This window comes from Citrus sinensis, chromosome 2, assembly GCF_022201045.2.
Source record: "Citrus sinensis cultivar Valencia sweet orange chromosome 2, DVS_A1.0, whole genome shotgun sequence".
NCBI lineage: Eukaryota > Viridiplantae > Streptophyta > Magnoliopsida > Sapindales > Rutaceae > Citrus > Citrus sinensis.
In genome coordinates, this window is record NC_068557.1 from 26,434,314 (window position 1) to 26,456,938 (window position 22,625).

A 22,625-nucleotide genomic window follows, 5' to 3' on the forward strand; every position below is an offset into this window, starting at 1 on the left:
TCTCCCCTCTCTCGTTCTCTGCTCGATATCTCTGATCTGAGGTTTTGTTATTTATTTATGCAAGAGGGGAGGTATGACGTGTTTTTAATAGCGCCTCAAAGTGCCGCTTGCCACGTAGGATCTTAGTGGGGGCCACCGAAGAAAAGCTTATGTAAGAAAAATTACTTTTATTAGCAATTATCATAACGAAAGAAATATTGGCGCAAACAACGATTTTTCTTTTAATCAGGAAATCATAAATTCACAACCAGCAAAAAGGAAAGAAACCGAGCGAGCAAGAGAGAGAGAGACAGACACAGCGGACGAGAAAAGAGAGAGACAATGGAGAGATCGAAAAAGAGATAAAGGCTCAACGATTCTTCACCGGAAAATTGGTCAGTAATTCAATGCAAGCAAATTTCACTCCCATTTCTACTGAATTTATTTTGAAATTCTTTTTTTTTTTTTTGCCGATTTTGTTATCCTTGGCCACTGCTGTCTTTAATTGTCGCCACCGTTTAGATTTAATTCTTGTCTGTAATTGTGAATTTGTATATGAGTACTTTTTTTTAATATCCAAAAGTCAGTTTTAGCTTCTAGGTTCTTAGGGTTTATGCCATGTGATGATAAACATGATCTGTTAATTCTTACATTTGAAGAATTTCAGATGGCTTATTATGCATTTGGTGATTGCCAAATGTGTAGATCTTGTTATAGGAACGAAAAATTTGTGTGTTTGTTCAGTTTTCTTAATGAGTAACTATTGCTGGTTTAGTTGGACAGGTTTCTTTTAATTTTGCGTGAATCCTTGTACTTGCTAACAGTTTGAAGTAAATTTGAAGATAGGTTGGAAATGGAAGACAATAGCTCTTCTCCGAATCCACCAAGATGGAGGAAAGTGGCATACGGAGGGATGCAACCTGGGTTTGAGGACAACCATACCGATGAATCTTTTCTTGAGCAAATGGTCATGAATGCCAGTGTTGTTAAAAGGGACATTTTGAAGGTGATGCAAGACTCAGTTTCGATCTCACAATATCTATGCATTGTTGCTCTTGTTGTATTAGTTTGGGCCTACACTCTTAGATCTAGTCTCGATGAAAATTCCCTCTTGCTTCTAGATGTTAGTCTCCTTGGAACAGGTTTCCTGATTCTAGTTCTTACTGAAGGAATGCTTTCTCTTAACCTTTTATTCCATTATATCCTGAATATCTCTTTTTTTATAACTGGGCTTTATGTTTTAGCTCCTATCTACCAAACACTCACGAGATCCATTAGCTCAGACTCCATCTGGGCATTAACCATTTCACTTCTTGTCCTCCACCTCTTCCTGCATGACTACTCAGGATCCACTATAAAAGCTCCAGGGGCTCTACAAAATCCGACCTTAACTAGCTGTATCTCTTTGAATGCTTCTGTTGTAGCATCTGTTTTCATTGCTTCCCGTCTTCCATCAAGGCTTCATGTCTTTGCTATTATGCTTTTCTCCTTGCTAGTCTTCCTTTTTGCTCCGCTAGTCACTTACTGTGTAAAGAAATACTCCTTTCGTTTGCACCTTTTATTCTCTGTGGCCTTAATGATTGTGACCCTGGCATTTGTTCATATGTTGCATCAGTTACTTTTTGTGTTGTTTTTAGGCTTGTTGGTTTTTGTGAACGTGGTGTGTCCTTACTGGCTTATACGAATTCAAGAATACAAATTTGAGATTAATGGTCCTTGGGATGAGGCCAAACTCTGTTTTGATATAACAGATTGAGCATATTTGTGCCTCTCTTTATCTGTTTAATGACAATTTTAAGATTAATGAGTTCAGTTTTGTAACCATGGATTCATGATGAAGTTGTTGGCTGATATTTGCCGTATGTACTAACAGTTACAGACCTAAATTTAGGTAAATATTATAGTTGCTAAACTTTCATTAGATTTTCCAAGTTTTTACTTATACTTCACTAAGTTACTTGCAAATTTTCAAGCCACTTCCAGATATTTCTTCCAAGTGGATCTTCCCGGAGTAATATGCAATTCCACTTGTATCAAACATTTCTCCAACGTTACTGTTTGTTGAATCTCTATGTTAACTGTTGTTAGCCAATGTTCTTTCAAGTTTCAAACTGTGATGTGAGTATATAGTGAAACATTTATTTATTGAATATTTCATTGACCACAAAAAGAAACAAATGATATTTTAAGTTGCATTCAGAATTTGGTTATCTAATAATTCTCCAAGGATCAATCAGAAATATACATTACAAAAATGATGGGCAAGCTTGATTATGGCAGCATTCGGACGATAATCTTATATAATTCATGTAGTGAGAACCTCGGAGAAGAAGTACTATTCAATTTATTTGTTTTAAATATTCGTAATGAAAAATCATTTCCCAACCTTGATAACCAAAAGTGGAACCTCAAATTGTCTAACCATTGCTAATGCAATTGTAATAGATTTGATCACCCAAATAAGCCCTCATAACTGAAGGTTCAAGACCAATCTTATATCACCATTTTTCACACAAGATTGAAGAGAACCAAGAACTTACTATTGGCTCATCAACACAATTAATTCAAAAAAATTGTTCCAGATTTTTTTTTAAAAAAAAAGGGAGAGAGAGAGGAGTAGACTACAGGAAATTTTGAAGCTAAAGGATAGAAGAGGATAAGCATTACATCAGCATATGAAGAGGATAAGCATTACATAAGCATATGAAGATCCTCATCAGTTAATGGCTGGTTTCCAATAATTGCACCATAAGAAGATTATTACATAAGCATTCCACCTCCCTTCACACTTCCTCCACACCAAGTTCTTTTCTCGAAAGAAAAAGGAAAAAATAACTAAGTGAACAGCACAAAATCATACATCTCCCAAAATTGTAGGGTTGGCACTGAAACTCTGGCATGACACTTTAGAAACATAGATAACCAAGCATATTTCAACTTTATCCAATCAGCAGTGAGCCCTGCTTGCACATTTCATTTGAAAATTTTCTCAAAGGTGAAATGGCCAAGGCTTTGGTATCCTACTCTTTTTTCTTGAGGGATTCAGAAGAAACCTCAGCTTTATCGGTAGGCTGGCTTACACTAGCTTTTGCCTCGGCAAGAAATTTAGGGTCTGGCTCATGTTTGTCTGAAGGTTCCCTCATTGCCATATAAATGTAAAATGCAATAACTATATTTACAGATATCACAGCAAGAAACCCACTCAACAGAGTTGCAGAGTAAGGAGTCAAATTTGTTGAACCTGTCAGAAAGTGTGAAAACACTTCAAAATCTTATCATCAAAGAGGAAAAATGATGATGCTTCAACAAGATGCTCCTATGAACTGCATTGGAGCACAGATCAGGAAAAGTATAATAATTGATATCAATTTTATAATATACTCAAAAAAGAAATGGAGCAATCCCCTAAGAAGAGGAGGGGCTACTTTTGGCTTCGAAGTTTCGACTTAAGGAACCATTTTAGAAAGAGATAAAACCAGTTCCTAGACTGTCTTTAAGAAAAAAAGGTCTATCATTGCAAATGTTGGCCAGGGTTTATTTACTTTTTCTAATTTCAAAGTTCCCTGCAGTCTGGACAGATTACGGGATTAATGGAAAACCCTAACTCCCATCACATAGGCTTTCCATAAAATGTTAAATTGTTAATGGCCAAGCCATATGTAATCCAACCACATCCATGGCGCTTCCCTCTCCCGGTGAAGCACACTTCCATTGCAATAACTTATAATTGAAAAAAAAAAAGCATGGTGTTATCCAATTTTCTAGTTATACATTGTTTTTAAAATAACGGAACAAAAAAAAAAAAATCAACTAGTACGGCTGGTGGCACTCAAGTACACGTGTATAAAAAAGCGTTAGGCTTAACTTTCTCTGTTAAGCTTGAGGAGATACTTCTTAATGCGAGATGGTTAGCATCCTTTCCAGGATAATGAAGTTAAGTTGCGAGAGTCAAAACTGCATTCAACAAAAACAAGAGCAAACCTACCAATTGATAACAAATCAAAATGAAAAGGGCATTCACAATAAACTATATTTGTTTCCTCGATTTAGATCCTATTTCCACCAACCCAGAAAAAAAAAACAAACAAAAACGTTCACACACAAACAATTCAAGTAATAGCCGCAATAAAATCCACAATTTTTATCAACCTAAGGGAACTAATTCGAGCATAAGCTACCAAACTTCAGAACAAGTGCTTAAGAAAAAATCGAAAAAAAAAAGTTCGATCTTACCAGGAAGCAAATTATGATTAAAAGCGTATAAAATGGCAAGCGGAGCCATCCACATAAACATCGATGCGATGAAGAATTTTTTCACCACAGCTGCCATTGTTATTTTGTTTCTGCCAAAAACTACGAACTTAAATTCAGCGAACTCTTCCGTTTTGTTTCAGTTTCGCAGAATCGTCCAGATGGGTAGGTTCGATTGATTTTTGAAAGAGAGCATGGAGTATGGTTCGGTTTAGTCTTACTAGACCGAATATTTGGTTCGCTCAGACATGTAAACCAGTCAACCAAAGGGTTGGCTGGCCCGGAAAATTTTGGCCTCTGGGCAATGGCCTAATATCATGTGCCAGCCTAATTTGCTGGCCCAAAAAAGATTTATTTTATTTATCTTGTCATTATTTTGTTTCTTCAAAAATAATAAATTAATAATTATGATAAATTTATGAAATTAGATACATAGTTGCAATTTGTAAATATGTATATCATCACATAAATCGGGACAATAAAAATGTATATCATTACATCAGTCAAGACAATAAAAATTTTGAATTTCTTTTAATAACTTGAGAATCAACCTAAATTTAATGATAATACAATATTTCTTATTCTTACCAATTAATCAGTTTTCACATGTGCCTAATAAATTTTGTATTGATTAAAGTTAAAAAAAATATTTCTATTCTTATGAATCAATGAATTTTCAATTTTTCACAAGTACCCAATATACTTTTTTGAGGAGTAATGATTTTAGTAGTAGCCACTGTAAGAAAATACCTTCAAATTTAGAATTGATGTCAGTTGATAAAATTTCAAATGGAGAGAATATTCACCACCCCATGAAAAATCAAGAAGAATGATTATTGAATAATCAAGATTTGTTGGCAATGGGTTGAATGAGCTGACTTTCTTAGTTGAATTCCTAGCATCAAGTGTGAATAGGCAAATCACACGCTTATGTTGGCAATGGTGATCCAAAATTTAAAATTTAACTAATATTACCGTCAAATTATACTACAAATCCCTACTTTTAGAACAATTCACACATCCATTTATTTTTCTACGATTCAGAAAGCTCATTCTCACCTTCTGGAATTTTAAAAAGTTTGGTTTTCAGCATGATTCGTGATATATCTCAATTAATATTAGAGTTAATTATTCTATGGCGACATTTGTTTTGACATATCTATATCTATATATATATATATATATATATATATATATATATATATATATAAAGTTGGGACTTGAGGAGGTGATGTGACATCACCATTTTTCATCTTTGTATATTCTCTATTATCTAATAAATAGAGAAATTTTCTTTTAGATTTGGTTTTTCATCTTCTCATAATTAATTTGATTGTTATTATACAATAACAATTATGTAAAGATGTTAATGAGGCATAATATTTATAATGAACATTCAAGGGGGAGTGTTATGAATTTATTAAAATAAATGTAGATGTTCATAACATATATCTCTTAGTCTCCCCACTATCTCCCATTAGCAACATTTAGCTTCTCTATAACTCCCACTATCTCACAAGGAATTATGATTCATAATTTTTTATTAATTTCATGGAGTGATTATGTAACTATAAAAGGAGAGCTCATCTTTTTATTTTGTACACACACAATTGGAATGAATAAAATCACTCTATAATATATTCTCTCATTTTATTCTTTATCTTATATAAAGTTGAGACTTTAGGAGGTGATGTGGCATCACCATTTCTCATCTTTATATATTCTCTATTATCTAATAAATAGATAAATTTTCTTTTAGATTTGACTTTTCATCTTCTCATAATTAATTTGATTGTTATTATACAATAACAATTGTGTAAAGATTTTAATGAGGCATATTCTTTGTAATGAACATCTAAGGGGGAGTGTTATGAATTTATTAAAATAAATGTAGATGTTCATAATATATATCTCTTAGTCTCCACACTCTCTCCCATTAGTAACCTTTAACTTCCCTATAACTCTCACTATCTCACAAGAAATTATGATCCATAATTTTTCATTAATTTCATGGAGTGATTATGTAACTATAAAAGGAGATCTCATCTTTTTGTTTTGTGCACACATAATTAGAATGAATAAAATCACTTTATAATATATTCTCTCATTTTATTCTTTATCTTCCATTGCTTCTTTATTTGTATTGCTGGCTAATAATTTTTTTTTTTATTTTTTATAAGGCTGCCTCATCTTTTAAAAAAATTAATTCATATTTTTTATCAGTTTCGTTAAGTGTAAAGTAAAAAAAAAAAGATAATACTAAATTCTTTTTTCAAAGCCGCGTAAAACGCGGTTCTATTTTCTAGTATATATATAAAGCTGGGGCTTGAGGAGGTGATGTGGCATCACCATTTCTCATCTTTGTATATTCTCTATTATCTAATAAATAGAGAAATTTTCTTTTATATTTAGTTTTTCATCTTCTCATAATTAATTTGATTGTTATTACACAATAACAATTATGTAAATATTTTAATGAGGCATATTCTTTGTAATGAACATCCAAGGGGGAGTGTTATGAATTTATTAAAATAAATGTAGATGTTCATAACATATATCTCTCAGTCTCCCCACTATCTCCCATTAGCAACATTTAGCTTCCCTATAACTCCCATTATCTCACAAGGAATTATGATCCATAATTTTTCATTAATTTCATGAAATGATTATGTAATTATAAAAGGAGAGCTCATCTTTTTGTTTTGTACACACACAATTGGAATGAATAAAATCACTCTATAATATATTCTCTCATTTTATTATTTATATTGTGTTACTTCTTTATTTGTATTGCTGGCTAATAGTTTTTTTTTGTTTTTTATAAGGCTGTCTCATCTTTAAAAAAAATCAATTTATATTTTTTATCAGTTTCATCAAGTGTAAAGTAAAAAAAAACGATAATACTAAATTCTTTTTTCAAAGCCGCGTGAAGTGCGGTTCTATTTTCTAGTTTTTAAAATATGACTCATGTTTTTAAAACATTCAATCAAGTGGTAATTAGTTAATTTTTGTCATTAACTCTAATAGCACAAAGGTAACATTAGAAAAATAAATTTATTTATCTTCCACATTTTGTTTGTTATCTCTTTTTTTTTTTCTTTTTTTTCCCCCCCCCCCCCCCCCCCCTTCTTTCTTTGTCTTTCCCGTGCTCCATCTACATGCTTCATCTTCTCTACATTCATAGCACGATAGTAATTGCGAGTTAAAACAAATGCTTACTAAGCCATAAAACCGGACTCAAACTGATTCTTGAGGAATCAAGTCCAACATTTGCAAAATTAGAGCTAATGAAATAAAAACATTAGTGGTGTGTTTACTTCCCGCATTGGGAATCAAAATCCAGAATCGGAATAATTGACGGCATTTACTTCGTAAAAATGGAGTAGGAATCGGAATCGAAATCGTAGGACCCACAACTATTTAGGAATGGGAAATAGGAGATTGATTCCCACGGGGGGTGGGAATCAATCTCCCATTCCCTAGAGTTCCCATTTTGCCCCATTGACATATTAAATTTCCTAAAATGCCCCTCCTTTAAACAAAAAATATAATTATTAAAAATAAAAAAGCCAAATATATAATTAATTAATATACTATTATAATTAATTAATTAGTATATTATAGTTAATTAGTATATCGGTACATTATTAATAATTGTAATTTTTGAATAAATAATCACAATAATTAATATATTATTATTATAATTAATTAATTACTATTCTATTATAATAATTATTAATATAGTTATTATAATTAATTCATATATTATCATTAATTAATTGAAATAAATATTACTATTAATTAATATATATATAATTATTACTATTAATAAATATATTAATACATTATTAACAATAATATATTAATAATCATAGTTTTTGAATAAATAATCACAATAATTAATGTATTTTTATTATTATAATTAATTAATAAATATACTATCATAATAATCATTAATATAATTATTATAATTAATTCGCATATTATTATTATTAATTAATTAATATAATTATTACTATTAATTAATATATTAATACATTATTAACAACAATATATTAATAATTATAGTTTTTGAATAAATAATCACAATAATTATTATATTATTATAATTAAATAAGTAATAATATTATTAATTAATATATCAATATTATTGAAAATAATTATTAATAATAATAATTTTTGAATAAATAATCACTATAATTAAAATATAAAATAATAATTATGACAATAATTCATTAAGTGCTTTTTAATAAATTGTTACAATCTAACTCATTCCGATTCCGATTCCGATTCCAAGACAAAGTAAACACATTTATGACAATTCAGCTCATTCCGATTTCGATTTCTACACTTCAAGCAAATAACTTATTATGATTCCCATTCTCTATTCTCATTTCAACCCATTCTCATTCCTATCCATTCCGATTCTAGCTCATTTTGATTTCAGTTTAGTAAACGCAACATAGATTTATATTGATTCATGAGAGATTGCCTTTTATTATGTTAAAAATGAGTTTGATTCAACAATAATTTTTTTTCAAAAAAATTGATTTATCTTTTAAAAAAAGTCTTGTTAATGAATTCAACTTAAGATTTACATTTAATTTTATATATTTTTCTATTGAAAAAAAATTAAAAATCAATGAGTAGAAACAAACACGTCATTTCCTAACTGATTTACCACTTCCATTAGAATTAATAGTAAAACTTAACGAATTATCATCTAATCGAGTATTTTTAAAATATGTATAATCCTTTTATAATATATCAAAACAAGTGTTACCCACAGATAATTAACCCTTAATATTATATTTTACATGAAGGCAATTACGCTTTAAGTTGCAATAAGTCATGAACAAGTTTGCATTTCGTAAAAACAGGAAGGCGAAAGCATGGCTGTGAATTTTAGGCCCATTTAGCCAAGAGAGACATGCAACCTGAGCCTAAAAGAAGAGAAAAATTAGCTCCAAGCTGCAACTTGAAATTGGTTTGCAACTTAGGACTCATAAAATCCGTTGCAAGAAGATCCACAAGCGCCATATAGATCAAGATTCCAGCTGAAGCAGAGTTGAAAATGCCTTCAATAACAAGAGCTGTTGGGCTATTCTCTTTGTAAACTTTTGATATCCCAATCCCAATTCCAATCCCGACGGGAGTGGTCAGGGAAAAGAAAAGTATCATTGCCGCTACGGCTTTTGACTTGAACTTTGCCTGCTTCCACAAACAAATCAACACCATCAATGCTCTTTATATTTTGTGTTCTTGGCTTTTACATTTTAAAATTTGTGACTAACGAGTAGAGAGTACCTGAGAGATGCATCCACCAAGGCCCATGCCTTCAAAGAACTGGTGAAAAGTTAGTGCTGCTACGAGGGGCTTGATTGTCTTTACACTTCCGGAAGCACCCAGTGAAATCCCAATGATCACCGAATGCACAACTATCCCCAACTCTAATACCTATAAAACATTCAATTTTGTTACGTGGAGGAGAATTGAAGGCTTCGCAATAGTGAACAAACTTTTCAACGAACAGATAGATATAGTGTAGTATCTTCACCATATATGCTTTAAATATAATTCAAATGAAATATAATTCAAATGAAGATAAAGGCAAGATAGCCCCACACTGTAAATGCCTTTATCCTATTTTTTGCACTACCCACATGATACAAACAGTAAACACAGTTCCATTTTCCAACTAATGTCATATCAGTACCAGAAAACATCGACCCATCTTTGTATCAGAAAGCATATCAGTAGTGTCACAGATAATGCTTTCTGCAAAACTGACTTCACAGATAATGCTTTCTGCAAAACTGACTTTCTGAATCTTATTCGCAACTCAAAACCTGATGCCAAGATTGATGCAAAGTCAGGAACTGTTATCATGGAACCCACCTAGCCCAACGTGTACGTGCAATTGATTGACCACACCAAAGGACTTTCAGGACGTACTTACAAGTTAGTCAGTCAACTTCTGGAACATGCGCAAACACAAGCGGCGCGATAAATTATCAGAAGTACTTGTTACAAGTTTTGTCATCTCTGGAAATTGCTTCTTCGATTAGATAGTTTAGTTTTTTTTTTTGGAAAAGAATTAGATAGTTTAATTAAAATAAAATATTTGAGGATTTATTTGTTTTTTTTTTTCTCACCATCAGAATGGTGTAATAGAAAACAAAGGGGAAAGTAAACTATCAACTCACATCAATTGATACCTGTGATACAATTCGGTGTCGGAAAAGATCAGAAGTCCCAGAACCAGAAGCATCCGACGATGCAAAAGCAGAGCCATGAGCATGGCCGTGCGTGGCATGTGTATGTACATGAACATGACCTTCATGCTCTGCATGCATCTCCTTGTCATCATCATTAACAGGCAAAGCCTTACTAAAATGCAAACGTTGATAAAAAGATGTGGCAAATGCATCAACCATCATAGTCAAAATCGCGGAAACCATTGCCACAAACCCGGTGAAAGGGAAATCCTGCCATGGTTTTGGGCTTAAGCATGGACTTGTTAGACTCTCATACGCATCAGGCAGTATGTGGACAAAGCCTGTGGCAAGAATCACGCCGGCGGCGAAGGCTTTGATTATGAAGAAAATATTGTTCTCAGGATGAAAAGTTGAGATGTTTTTTCCAAAGCTTGGAATTGAAACACCGAAAGCACCCGCAATCAGGATTGATAGAATCGCAACGATTTTCAATTTCAAAGCTTTGTTTTTGTGGCCACTGCCGCCGATGGTTTCAGTGAGATCACACTTGCATTCTGCAGAAGCTGAGAGGGGGAGGAGAATCAAAAGAAAACAAAAGAAAATAAAGAGGAACATTGTTTTTCTGGCCATGGCTGCAATTACTGAGTTGCATTATTCAATATTGTTGAGTAGTGTTATCTTTTATGATTTTGAGTGTGTATTTATTGATGAGAATAATTGGTCAATGTGATCAAGAAAGTGTTAAATGGCGACATGAAAGTGTATGAAATATGCATTTGATTGGCTTAGGCTTGACAAGTGTGTAGTCTGTTGACTAAATGATGACATTATGAGTTAACATCTTCGTTCTCAAGGAAGTTGGATTTTAATTGGGTTTTGGGATCACTAACAGTCCCATCAAATTAGGGGACTTAGTGGAAAGTGACACTGTGGCTCTTCTGCGAACTCAAAACAAAGCTACCTTTTTCTCTCTTAAAAAATGGAAAATTTCATCAAGTTCTCTCGGACGTTTGATTGTACTATTATTCTATTACACAATAGATTATTTTAAATATGTACAATTAATTATTACTATTGTTTATGATATCATCATTAGGGCACGATGTGAGATGCGAGATTGTGATGCTTGTTGTACAAACACCTCATGATGAGAACACAATTCTGATCGCCCAAGAACTACCCTTGGACCCCTAACGAGCCCAGATAAACCAAGCCAGCTCATTTTGACTGTATTATCCATTTATTCTTCATTATTTAAGCTAAAAGGAAGGGGCTTGTAGTGGTAGCACGTGTAGGAGTGAATTTCTGAAAATTTGAATGGAAACAATTATAGAAAAGTTAATTTTATTTACCTCATCAATGAAAAAATAAATCAATGTTTTTAGTACAAATAATTCTTTCGCCTCTCTCGAACATATGACAACAATTCATTAAACAGTGTATATAACACATATGGAGTATCGAACACGTTCTCCCGTTTAATAATTGAAGTTGAGATGAATGGGAAATGAAACCCCTCCATTGCCAACAAAAATAGTGTGCTCCCCAGCCGGCAGAAGGGTATTTGCAGCATAGTCCACCATATTTAAGCTCTTGCAAGCATTAAACACAAATTTAATCCTCTTATTCCTTCCGGCCCTCACAAAAACCCTTTGGAAACCGATGACTTGCTTGATATAAGTTGCAGCTATTTCTGCAGGGGGCTTGGAGTACACAATGACAACATCACTGCCATCTGTGCTGCCAACATTTTGAAAGTCAACTTTGAACTCAAAATAATCATCGCATCTCAGGTCATTGACCAGAACACCAGGACACCGGGTCTTGGAGGCATCACTCGTATAGTTTAGATTGCGACAATGTTGAAGTTTGTTCAAATTTACTTGAATTGTCTTCGTAAAGGAAAGTAGATTGTATTTGAATTGCGTATAGCTGAGGCCGTATCCGAATGGATACAGTGTTGGGCCGTTGTAGAATTTATATGTTCTTCCCGGATAACCTAAGCTATCAACAGGCCTCAATGGCATGGAAGTCAATGGTAGCATCTGGACGTAATCACCATTATACCAGGTTATGGGCAATCTTCCACCTGAAAGCAATATCATCATTTCTTTGTTATACCGAAAGCATACATACAAATTAAAATCGAATTAATCCATATTCCCCTGTAAATATATACTTACCAGGATTGAATTTACCGAAGACAACATCAGCAATGGCACGGCCACCTTCCTCTCCAGGATAGCCAGCCCATAAAATAGCTTTGATGTTAGTGTTAGTCTCAGCAAAGGCGATATCGACGCCACCGGCAGACATGATTACGAGAATGACCGGACCTTTGGCAACTTCAGCAACCTGGTTGATAAGCTGAGTTTGGTATCCAGGAAGCCAGAGATCTTCCCTGTCCAAGCTCTCTGCCTCAACTGACAAATCCAAGCCTGCCAAAATTATTGTGGCATCCGCGGTCTTTGCGGCTTCTGACGCAGCAAATATGGAGTTATTGCTCTTGCAGGCAACGTCATCACATCCCGTCTTGTAGGTCACGTTTGCATACCCAGAGAAGCCAGCAATTGGAGACATGTATCGACACGGAATACCTACAACAAATTAACATGTCGTATATAATTAGTTTTTGAAAACTAAAGAGTAACGAGCAAATGTATCTCCTTTATTTAGATTGCGGTTTGGTGGTATTCAACGAATGTACCTGCGTAATTTCCAATCATGGCTACAGTAGCATTGGCGTGTGGCCCCACAACTGCGACTGTTTTGACCTTGGCAGAGTTCAAAGGCAGAGTGTTCTGATCATTCTTTAAAAGAACAATTCCTTCTCTGGCTGCTTCTGCGGCTAACTCTATATTTTCATCCGAGCAAATATCTTGTTTGCCAAGAGATACATACTGAGGGCTTCCATCGAAGAATCCTAGCCTCATTAGAACGGTGTAAAGGTACTTGAGAGATTTATCTATATCTGTTTCCTTCACCTTCCCTTGTTGCACTGCATTTCCAGTGAAGTTTGTGTAGTATTGTCCACAGTCCAAATCCAATCCTAAGACAAAATAAAACCGTGCATAAACTCCATTCATTAATTATAAAACCAAAGCAGCAGCAATATGTTTCGGAAATCTAAAAACTAACCAGCTTTTAGTGTTTGGGCAACAGCATCTTCTTTCGAATCAGCTAGAAATTTGTGGTTATCAACCATAACTTGGATTGAATCACAGTCTGCCACTATGTATCTGAAAAAAAAAAAAAAAGAGTTCAATAGTTATAAAATAATAGTTAGCAACTATAATTTATTTTCGGTTAAAAAGTTATTCATTATTGAATTATATTATAAAAGAATATTAATTGTACCCGTGAAGATCCCATTCTCCCCTAACAGTTTGATTTAAGAGCTTTGGGTCAGCACAGGAAGGTATGCCATTGACACGGTTATAAGAGCACATAACACTGCTAGCGTCGCCTTCTTTGACACACATTTCAAATGGTCTAAGGAAAGTTTCCTCCATATCTTGCTCGGTCACCTTAATTTAAAATCCAAGAAATTGTTAGAAATTTAATTTGAGTTGTATCTCACACTCCGTAGCTTAGTTAATTTTTCGTCATTAGATTTGGAGGTACTAACCCTTGCATCAAAATGATAACGATCAACTCCCTTCCAATTATCAACATCATAGGCAGCATAATGCTTGCAGCACGATGAAACTTTTAAAGGTCTAGAGTTCAAATCCGTAGCATTTTCATGTCCCTCGACGTCTTGTAAGCCCCTAACATAGTTGACTGCATATCTTCCAACAACAAAAGGATCTTCGCCGGGCGTCTCAGTGATTCTTCCCCACCTTGGATCCCTCGCTACATTAATGTTTGGACTCCAATATGTTAATCCAGCTCGCCCTAGATTGTACATCGCTCGTGCTTCTGTTGAAACGGCCTACAACAATAAAGAGTGAGTTTTTAGTTTAATGAATGCTTTCTTAACGAGGATTTTCGTACTTTATTAAGATCTGAAAAAGACTTTTACACACTTTAATGAAGTGCAAGAACCACTTATTAAAATGTTTCGATTAATTTAATTATCCACGACATGCTAACAAAAATAAATAAAATGGCGCGTGAGATCAAATACCTGGCCTATCTTTTTCCACAATGACTCATTGAATGAAGCTGTTGTGAGGATAACAGTGGGAAAACTTGTTGCTCCAGGAATTACATCATCGAAATGAGTGCCAGGACCGACATTAGACACTCCATGCAGTGCTTCGGACCACCACTCGTACTGCGGAAGCCCCAACCTTGGGACGCCGTGAGCAAAATCTCCGAGTTGCTGCACTTTTTCGTCAAGGGTCATTCGGCTCACCAAGTCCTTCACTCTTATGGAGTAGGGTAAAGATGAGTCACAGAAGAGAAAGCTTGACATTTGCAGTCCAAGTTTAGAGAACCGACCGGGGTCACAAACGAAGACAGGGCTACTGCTGCCATTCGCATCAACAGCGTTTGTAGAGAAGACAAGTAAAGCAATGGAGAGACTGAAGCATAGGAGAGAACTAACTACTTTGGCCATCGTTCTTATTCTTAGTCTTTGAGAAAGAAGCTTGTAGCTATGAAGCAGTTTATGAAGCTGCCTATCTTTTTATAAGCAATTAATTATGCGCTTTTGAGTTCATCTCAAAGGTTATTATCTTTGACTAGCTAGATTGCTGTTATAAAATTACAGTTTCACGGTTTGTAAAGATAATGTGAACCACTAAATCTCTATTTAGTTTATGACAACAAACTTATTGCTAAATTTTTTTCTAATGCTTGATTAATCATGGGTGACAACTAAAGCTTGCTGTGCTCGATATGGATGAATGCAAGGAGGTTTTAAGAACAATATAAACGATTTGTTGTTTCAAGTTTCAACCCATTTGATTGTTTTTTATCCAATTCTCACAAACTGTCGCTAATTAATGGCGATTGATTTAGCCAATTAGCCAAACAATAATAAATTTATAGTTATGTTATCTCGTTCAAATTTATTCTAGACCGGTTTATTATTTTTAGTTGGACATTGTGAGTACATTTATGTAAAATTCGTTAATGATTACTGAAGATATTTGGGAAAGATGGGGATCCTTTGACTGGTTAAAATTTATTGGAACCTAAATATTCATTTATTCATTGATTCCATACAATCCATTTAGAAAAAAGATTTTACAAAACGATATTATCTTAATTAGGTTACAGAATTTGATAAAACATATGAAATATTCAATATCCAAGTAGTTATGAAAAATTTTGTCACCTATTTTTTTATATATGAAAGTAAAATTGTTGAAAGAAAATACCGTTTTAAGTTGTTAATTCATCTATTGTACTGATGGTTCATTATTAATTGTGTCACCATCTAAATAAAAATATAAGATATTTACCTCATTTAGAAGAATTAAAAACATTCCAAAATACTGAATGCTAGAATCGAAATCTCTTTAGAGCTGCAACTAAAATTTATGTTTATTGTAGTAAGGCAAAATTCCTTGTGCCTGCTCTAGTTTATGTTGAATTGTTGAAAACGACACACACCACCAACTAATTAATTATCTCAATACAACCTATTAGGATTTGCTTATGTAAGCTTATTATCAACTTTGAACTTGTAATAGAGCTACTAATTGGAATTTGGAATCAAACCTCGTCGATTCATGAAATAGTTTTAATCTTTCGAATTAACTAATTAATATTAACTTCTTCTTTTTTTATAATTAATTTATGAAATGGAGTCTTAGACTTATCTTTTTCATAAGAAAAAAGGGAAAGAAACTAGATATATTAATTTGTTCAAAGGATTACAACCAAATTGATCGGCTGAAACGGAATCCACATTAATCCACGACCTAATTTTCCTGATTTTCATATTCAAATTAACTAACTAAAACAAAATTGTTTGGCTAAGGGTGCGTTTGGGATTGAGGTTGGGCAGCTGTAGCTTAAAAGCTAAAGCACTAAAGTGTTTGGTAAACACTAGCTGCTGTAGCTTTTAAGCTATGTTGATATGATTTTTCACTTGTATAATACAAAATTTATTATATCTTTAATAATTTTATCAAAATTATTATTTAAAATTTATATTTACTATATATTATTAACTTTTGTTTCATAATTACAGCTTTTTTTTCACAGCAGCTGTAGCTTAAAAGCTACAGCACCTCAATCCCAAATGCACCCTAAATCAATCGGCATTAATTTGCGACATTTTAGGAGATTTGGATAAAAGAAACCATCAAATGGGTTGAAACTTGAAACGACAAATCGTTTATTGTTCGTAAACTTTCCATGCATTCATCCGCACTTGAGCACAGCGAAGTAGAGTTGTCATGCGTTACTGTAATCAAGTATTCGACAAAATTTAACAAATATGTTTGCTGTTATAAACTAAAAGGAAAGTGAGTGGTTCACATTCTCTTCTACAATAGTAACTTCATAACAGTAATCTAGCTAGTCAGAGATAATAGCCAATCACATCAGCCAAAGGGTGCAAAAATCACTTATAAAAGCACACAGCTGCCTCATAATTTTTCCATAGCTAAAATCTATAGCTTCCTTCTCAAAGAATAAGTAGAGGATATGATGGCCAAAGTTGTTAGTTTCCCCCTATGCTTCAGTCTCTCCATTGCTTTACTTGTCTTCTCTACAAACGCTGTTAGTGCAAATGACAGCAGTAGCCCTGTCTTCGTTTGTGACCCTGCTCGATTCACTAAACTTGGATTGCAAATGTCAAGCTTTCTCTTCTGTGATTCATCTTTGCCCTATTCCGTAAGAGTGAAGGACTTGGTGAGCCGAATGACCCTTGACGAAAAAGTGCAGCAACTCGGAGATTTTGCTCACGGCGTCCCAAGGTTGGGGCTTCCGCAGTACGAGTGGTGGTCCGAAGCACTGCATGGAGTGTCTAATGTCGGTCCTGGCACTCATTTCGATGATGTAATTCCTGGAGCAACAAGTTTTCCCACTGTTATCCTCACAACAGCTTCATTCAATGAGTCATTGTGGAAAAAGATAGGCCAGGTATTTGATCTCACGCGCCATTTTATTTATTTTTGTTAGCATGTCGTGGATAATTAAATTAATCGAAACATTTTAATAAGTGGTTCTTGCACTTCATTAAAGTGTGTAAAAGTCTTTTTCAGATCTTAATAAAGTACGAAAATCCTCGTTAAGAAAGCATTCATTAAACTAAAAACTCACTCTTTATTGTTGTAGGCCGTTTCAACAGAAGCACGAGCGATGTACAATCTAGGGCGAGCTGGATTAACATATTGGAGTCCAAACATTAATGTAGCGAGGGATCCAAGGTGGGGAAGAATCACTGAGACGCCCGGCGAAGATCCTTTTGTTGTTGGAAGATATGCAGTCAACTATGTTAGGGGCTTACAAGACGTCGAGGGACATGAAAATGCTACGGATTTGAACTCTAGACCTTTAAAAGTTTCATCGTGCTGCAAGCATTATGCTGCCTATGATGTTGATAATTGGAAGGGAGTTGATCGTTATCATTTTGATGCAAGGGTTAGTACCTCCAAATCTAATGACGAAAAATTAACTAAGCTACGGAGTGTGAGATACAACTCAAATTAAATTTCTAACAATTTCTTGGATTTTAAATTAAGGTGACCGAGCAAGATATGGAGGAAACTTTCCTTAGACCATTTGAAATGTGTGTCAAAGAAGGCGACGCTAGCAGTGTTATGTGCTCTTATAACCGTGTCAATGGCATACCTTCCTGTGCTGACCCAAAGCTCTTAAATCAAACTGTTAGGGGAGAATGGGATCTTCACGGGTACAATTAATATTCTTTTATAATATAATTCAATAATGAATAACTTTTTAACCGAAAATAAATTATAGTTGCTAACTATTATTTTATAACTATTGAACTCTTTTTTTTTTTTTTTCAGATACATAGTGGCAGACTGTGATTCAATCCAAGTTATGGTTGATAACCACAAATTTCTAGCTGATTCGAAAGAAGATGCTGTTGCCCAAACACTAAAAGCTGGTTAGTTTTTAGATTTCCGAAACATATTGCTGCTGCTTTGGTTTTATAATTAATGAATGGAGTTTATGCACGGTTTTATTTTGTCTTAGGATTGGATTTGGACTGTGGACAATACTACACAAACTTCACTGGAAATGCAGTGCAACAAGGGAAGGTGAAGGAAACAGATATAGATAAATCTCTCAAGTACCTTTACACCGTTCTAATGAGGCTAGGATTCTTCGATGGAAGCCCTCAGTATGTATCTCTTGGCAAACAAGATATTTGCTCGGATGAAAATATAGAGTTAGCCGCAGAAGCAGCCAGAGAAGGAATTGTTCTTTTAAAGAATGATCAGAACACTCTGCCTTTGAACTCTGCCAAGGTCAAAACAGTCGCAGTTGTGGGGCCACACGCCAATGCTACTGTAGCCATGATTGGAAATTACGCAGGTACATTCGTTGAATACCACCAAACCGCAATCTAAATAAAGGAGATACATTTGCTCGTTACTCTTTAGTTTTCAAAAACTAATTATATACGACATGTTAATTTGTTGTAGGTATTCCGTGTCGATACATGTCTCCAATTGCTGGCTTCTCTGGGTATGCAAACGTGACCTACAAGACGGGATGTGATGACGTTGCCTGCAAGAGCAATAACTCCATATTTGCTGCGTCAGAAGCCGCAAAGACCGCGGATGCCACAATAATTTTGGCAGGCTTGGATTTGTCAGTTGAGGCAGAGAGCTTGGACAGGGAAGATCTCTGGCTTCCTGGATACCAAACTCAGCTTATCAACCAGGTTGCTGAAGTTGCCAAAGGTCCGGTCATTCTCGTAATCATGTCTGCCGGTGGCGTCGATATCGCCTTTGCTGAGACTAACACTAACATCAAAGCTATTTTATGGGCTGGCTATCCTGGAGAGGAAGGTGGCCGTGCCATTGCTGATGTTGTCTTCGGTAAATTCAATCCTGGTAAGTATATATTTACAGGGGAATATGGATTAATTCGATTTTAATTTGTATGTATGCTTTCGGTATAACAAAGAAATGATGATATTGCTTTCAGGTGGAAGATTGCCCATAACCTGGTATAATGGTGATTACGTCCAGATGCTACCATTGACTTCCATGCCATTGAGGCCTGTTGATAGCTTAGGTTATCCGGGAAGAACATATAAATTCTACAACGGCCCAACACTGTATCCATTCGGATACGGCCTCAGCTATACGCAATTCAAATACAATCTACTTTCCTTTACGAAGACAATTCAAGTAAATTTGAACAAACTTCAACATTGTCGCAATCTAAACTATACGAGTGATGCCTCCAAGACCCGGTGTCCTGGTGTTCTGGTCAATGACCTGAGATGCGATGATTATTTTGAGTTCAAAGTTGACTTTCAAAATGTTGGCAGCACAGATGGCAGTGATGTTGTCATTGTGTACTCCAAGCCCCCTGCAGAAATAGCTGCAACTTATATCAAGCAAGTCATCGGTTTCCAAAGGGTTTTTGTGAGGGCCGGACGGAATAAGAGGATTAAATTTGTGTTTAATGCTTGCAAGAGCTTAAATATCGTGGACTATGCTGCAAATACCCTTCTGCCGGCTGGGGAGCACACTATTTTTGTTGGCAATGGAGGGGTTTCATTTCCCATTCATCTCAACTTCAATTATTAAACGGCAGAAATTTTCTGGAAGCTTTTTATACGTTACCATTTCCGTCATGTGTCCCTTTATAGGCGAAAGAATTGCTTTGTACTACTAATTATTTATTGATTCGTTAATTGATATGATTGACATATTGACTCGATAGTTTCTGTTTCTCATGTACTTCTATTTCTTAGTCATTTAAATATTTGTTGTTGAAAATTGATTTAAAAAAAAAAGTGTCAAAATGGTGGGTTGTTGAGCAACAATCTTTGAATTCAAAGATTGTGGGTGGCTAGCCATTGAACAAGGAAAATGGGTAGGTGCCACCCATGGAAAGAAGGAAAAAAAGGAAGAAAAGGAAGTCATAATTTGGCTATAAATAGAGGAGTGCTCCTCCTTATTTTTGTATGCAAATCCCAGAGAAGCGATCAAAATTTTGGTGAGAATTGAGAGATAAAAATATTCTTAAGCATGTAGTTATATTGATGGAGCATTTGGCTCCTCAATATGGGTATTATGGGTTTGCTTTGTTAAGGAATATTTATCGGGATTATGTATTTGGGGCTTGGGTGAGGGAAAATTATTTCTGAGAGTGGTTGTAATAATTTTCCACATAGTGAATATTTTTCTCTGGTTGTCTTGTGATAACGGCCGTAGTTTTTCTCCGGATTTAGAGTTTTCCACGTAAATCTTGTATTGTGTGATTGATGTATTCTCCATTTAATTTTTTTTCTATTAATTTGTTGCTTGATAAATTGCTTGGAGTGATCTTGGGAGGAAGCTCAATTTCCTAACAGTGGTATCAGAGCCAACGGTTTGTACTTGGGGTATACGGTACTGTTTATGTAAAGCATATATGTCAGCAGCTGGTGTTTTTCAAACTTGGTGGAGTTTGATGTTGTTGAAAAATTAATGGGAGAATGATTTTATTGGCTTGTGGAGAATTCAAGTCAAAGGTGTATCTAATCTAGTATGTGTTAACATATATGTTTCCATAATATTGATTTTGATGATAACAAACAAGATTAAGAATGATTAATCTTTTAAGCCCAAATTATTTAATATTCATTTTAAATAAATCATTATTTTCTCATTATAAATGTTTTATATTTAATGGAAAAATGATTTTATGCAATTGATTGTTTTTATTCCTTTTGAATAAATCATTATTTTCACATTATAAATGTTTCATATTTAATGGAAAAATGATTTTATGAAATTGATTGTTTTTCAAAGTTTATGGTTTAATTGAAAGAATTTTGAAAACTTTGAAATAAACAAGTATTGCTTGAAACTTTGGTAAATGACTTATTTGAAAAGTGTCATAGCATTTTTGGCTATATCATAATTTCAGAAAGTTTTGGGATTAACAAAGTATTACTTATAAATTCTGAAATTGGACCTATTTGTAAAGTTTCATAACGTTTTGGGCCTTAGTACAATTTTGTAAAGTTTTGGGGTCAAACTATAAATTTTGGGAAATATTTTACTGTAGCAGTTACTGTAGCAAGCGGCTTACCGGATACTGATAAACGGCAAGCCGGATACGGGGCAGTAAGCACCAGAACGAAAGCGGCTAACCGGATGTCCATAAACGGCAAGCCGGTTACAACCAGAATGTGCATAACGGCTAGTTTTTGAGTGCATAACGGCTAGTTTTTGAGTTTAAACTATATAAACTCAAAACCAATTCATTTTTGGTAACTCAAGCAAGCATAAACAAGTGCACACAACATATATTGAGCTTCCATTTCGTAAATCATCATTTGTTGAATCATCATTGAGCTATAATTTGTATATCCACTCTTAAAGAGAGATTCATTGTTGTATTTATCATTTCTCATCAAATTGTGAGAGTACAAGTGTGAGAGACACTTGGGGTGAAGAGATTGGAGATATAATCTCTTGTTGTAAAGGTTCATTGATACCTTGAAGTCAATTGTAATCGTTTGAAGCCTTGGAAAGGCTTGGATAGTGAAATCCTCAAGCCCGGTGTGCTTGCAGGCGTGGACGTAGGCGGGGATTGCCGAACCACGTAAAAATCCTTGAGTTTGCTTTCTCTTCCCTTGCTCATTTATTATTGTGCTTTCATTGAATTTATTGTTTTCGAATTGATTAAGGCATTAGATTACTTGTTGTGTGGATTTGCTAGGATAATTTTTAAATTTCCAATTCACCCCCCCTCTTGGGTTGCATACTTATATTTCAGTATGCACAAAGATTTGAATGTGTGGACAATTTTGGCACCTTAAAAAAATTGTCAAGAAGGTGAAGTGGGCTCGGCAAATTACTCCAGAATCAGTAAAGGAGATACTGATATTCTCGCAGATGGTGAGTTTCCTTTTGATAAGAGATTGTGTTAGTTCTTTTGGCATGTAGATCTCCAAGTTGCCATGAAAGAGAACATGTTATGATCAGCGGGGTCCACAAGTTTGCACGCGGGCATTGGCTTGGTATAAATGCAAGGTGTGTGGTGGAAAAGTTATGTCATGGCTGAAGATAGGGATGG

The 22,625-nt window shown here is 34.5% G+C and overlaps 5 protein-coding genes across 8 annotated transcripts; 2 read left to right on the forward strand and 3 right to left on the reverse strand.

Moving 5' to 3' along the window:
* The first annotated feature begins 13 nt into the window (after positions 1 to 13).
* LOC102630001 (phosphatidylinositol N-acetylglucosaminyltransferase subunit C) lies at positions 14 to 1,902 on the forward strand. 3 transcript variants are annotated; one of them, XM_015527154.3, is made up of 3 exons: positions 14 to 151; positions 230 to 374; positions 804 to 1,902. In XM_015527154.3, the coding sequence occupies exon 3, from the start codon at positions 833 to 835 to the stop codon at positions 1,733 to 1,735; it is 903 nt and encodes a 300-aa protein (XP_015382640.2). In that variant the 5' UTR covers positions 14 to 151; positions 230 to 374; positions 804 to 832; the 3' UTR covers positions 1,736 to 1,902. The 3 variants fall into 3 exon arrangements, with proteins under 3 accessions (XP_015382640.2, XP_015382641.2, XP_006468563.2); XM_015527155.3 differs by having other exon boundaries at positions 822 to 1,902; XM_006468500.3 differs by having other exon boundaries at positions 826 to 1,902.
* A 793-nt stretch (positions 1,903 to 2,695) lies between these two features.
* Positions 2,696 to 4,459, reverse strand: LOC102629235 (hypothetical protein). Its single transcript, XM_006468497.4, has 2 exons — positions 4,213 to 4,459; positions 2,696 to 3,220 (listed from the first exon to the last, which is right to left on the reverse strand). The coding sequence occupies exons 1-2, from the start codon at positions 4,307 to 4,309 to the stop codon at positions 3,000 to 3,002; spliced, it is 318 nt and encodes a 105-aa protein (XP_006468560.1). The 5' UTR covers positions 4,310 to 4,459; the 3' UTR covers positions 2,696 to 2,999.
* A 4,550-nt stretch (positions 4,460 to 9,009) lies between these two features.
* LOC102628292 (zinc transporter 8-like) lies at positions 9,010 to 11,134 on the reverse strand. 2 transcript variants are annotated; one of them, XM_006468493.4, is made up of 3 exons: positions 10,437 to 11,134; positions 9,538 to 9,687; positions 9,010 to 9,441 (listed from the first exon to the last, which is right to left on the reverse strand). In XM_006468493.4, exons 1-3 carry the CDS (start codon positions 11,076 to 11,078, stop codon positions 9,136 to 9,138), a joined length of 1,098 nt encoding a protein of 365 aa, XP_006468556.1. In that variant the 5' UTR covers positions 11,079 to 11,134; the 3' UTR covers positions 9,010 to 9,135. The 2 variants fall into 2 exon arrangements, with proteins under 2 accessions (XP_006468556.1, XP_006468557.1); XM_006468494.3 differs by having other exon boundaries at positions 10,449 to 11,133.
* A 708-nt stretch (positions 11,135 to 11,842) lies between these two features.
* LOC102628588 (beta-xylosidase/alpha-L-arabinofuranosidase 1) lies at positions 11,843 to 15,012 on the reverse strand. Its single transcript, XM_006468587.2, has 7 exons — positions 14,578 to 15,012; positions 14,077 to 14,382; positions 13,806 to 13,975; positions 13,587 to 13,687; positions 13,156 to 13,497; positions 12,632 to 13,045; positions 11,843 to 12,537 (listed from the first exon to the last, which is right to left on the reverse strand). The coding sequence occupies exons 1-7, from the start codon at positions 15,010 to 15,012 to the stop codon at positions 11,927 to 11,929; spliced, it is 2,379 nt and encodes a 792-aa protein (XP_006468650.2). The 3' UTR covers positions 11,843 to 11,926.
* Positions 15,013 to 17,057: 2,045 nt separating this feature from the next.
* LOC107175587 (beta-xylosidase/alpha-L-arabinofuranosidase 1-like) lies at positions 17,058 to 20,181 on the forward strand. Its single transcript, XM_052434152.1, has 7 exons — positions 17,058 to 17,492; positions 17,688 to 17,993; positions 18,095 to 18,264; positions 18,383 to 18,483; positions 18,573 to 18,914; positions 19,025 to 19,438; positions 19,533 to 20,181. The coding sequence occupies exons 1-7, from the start codon at positions 17,058 to 17,060 to the stop codon at positions 20,141 to 20,143; spliced, it is 2,379 nt and encodes a 792-aa protein (XP_052290112.1). The 3' UTR covers positions 20,144 to 20,181.
* The last annotated feature ends 2,444 nt before the right edge of the window (positions 20,182 to 22,625 follow it).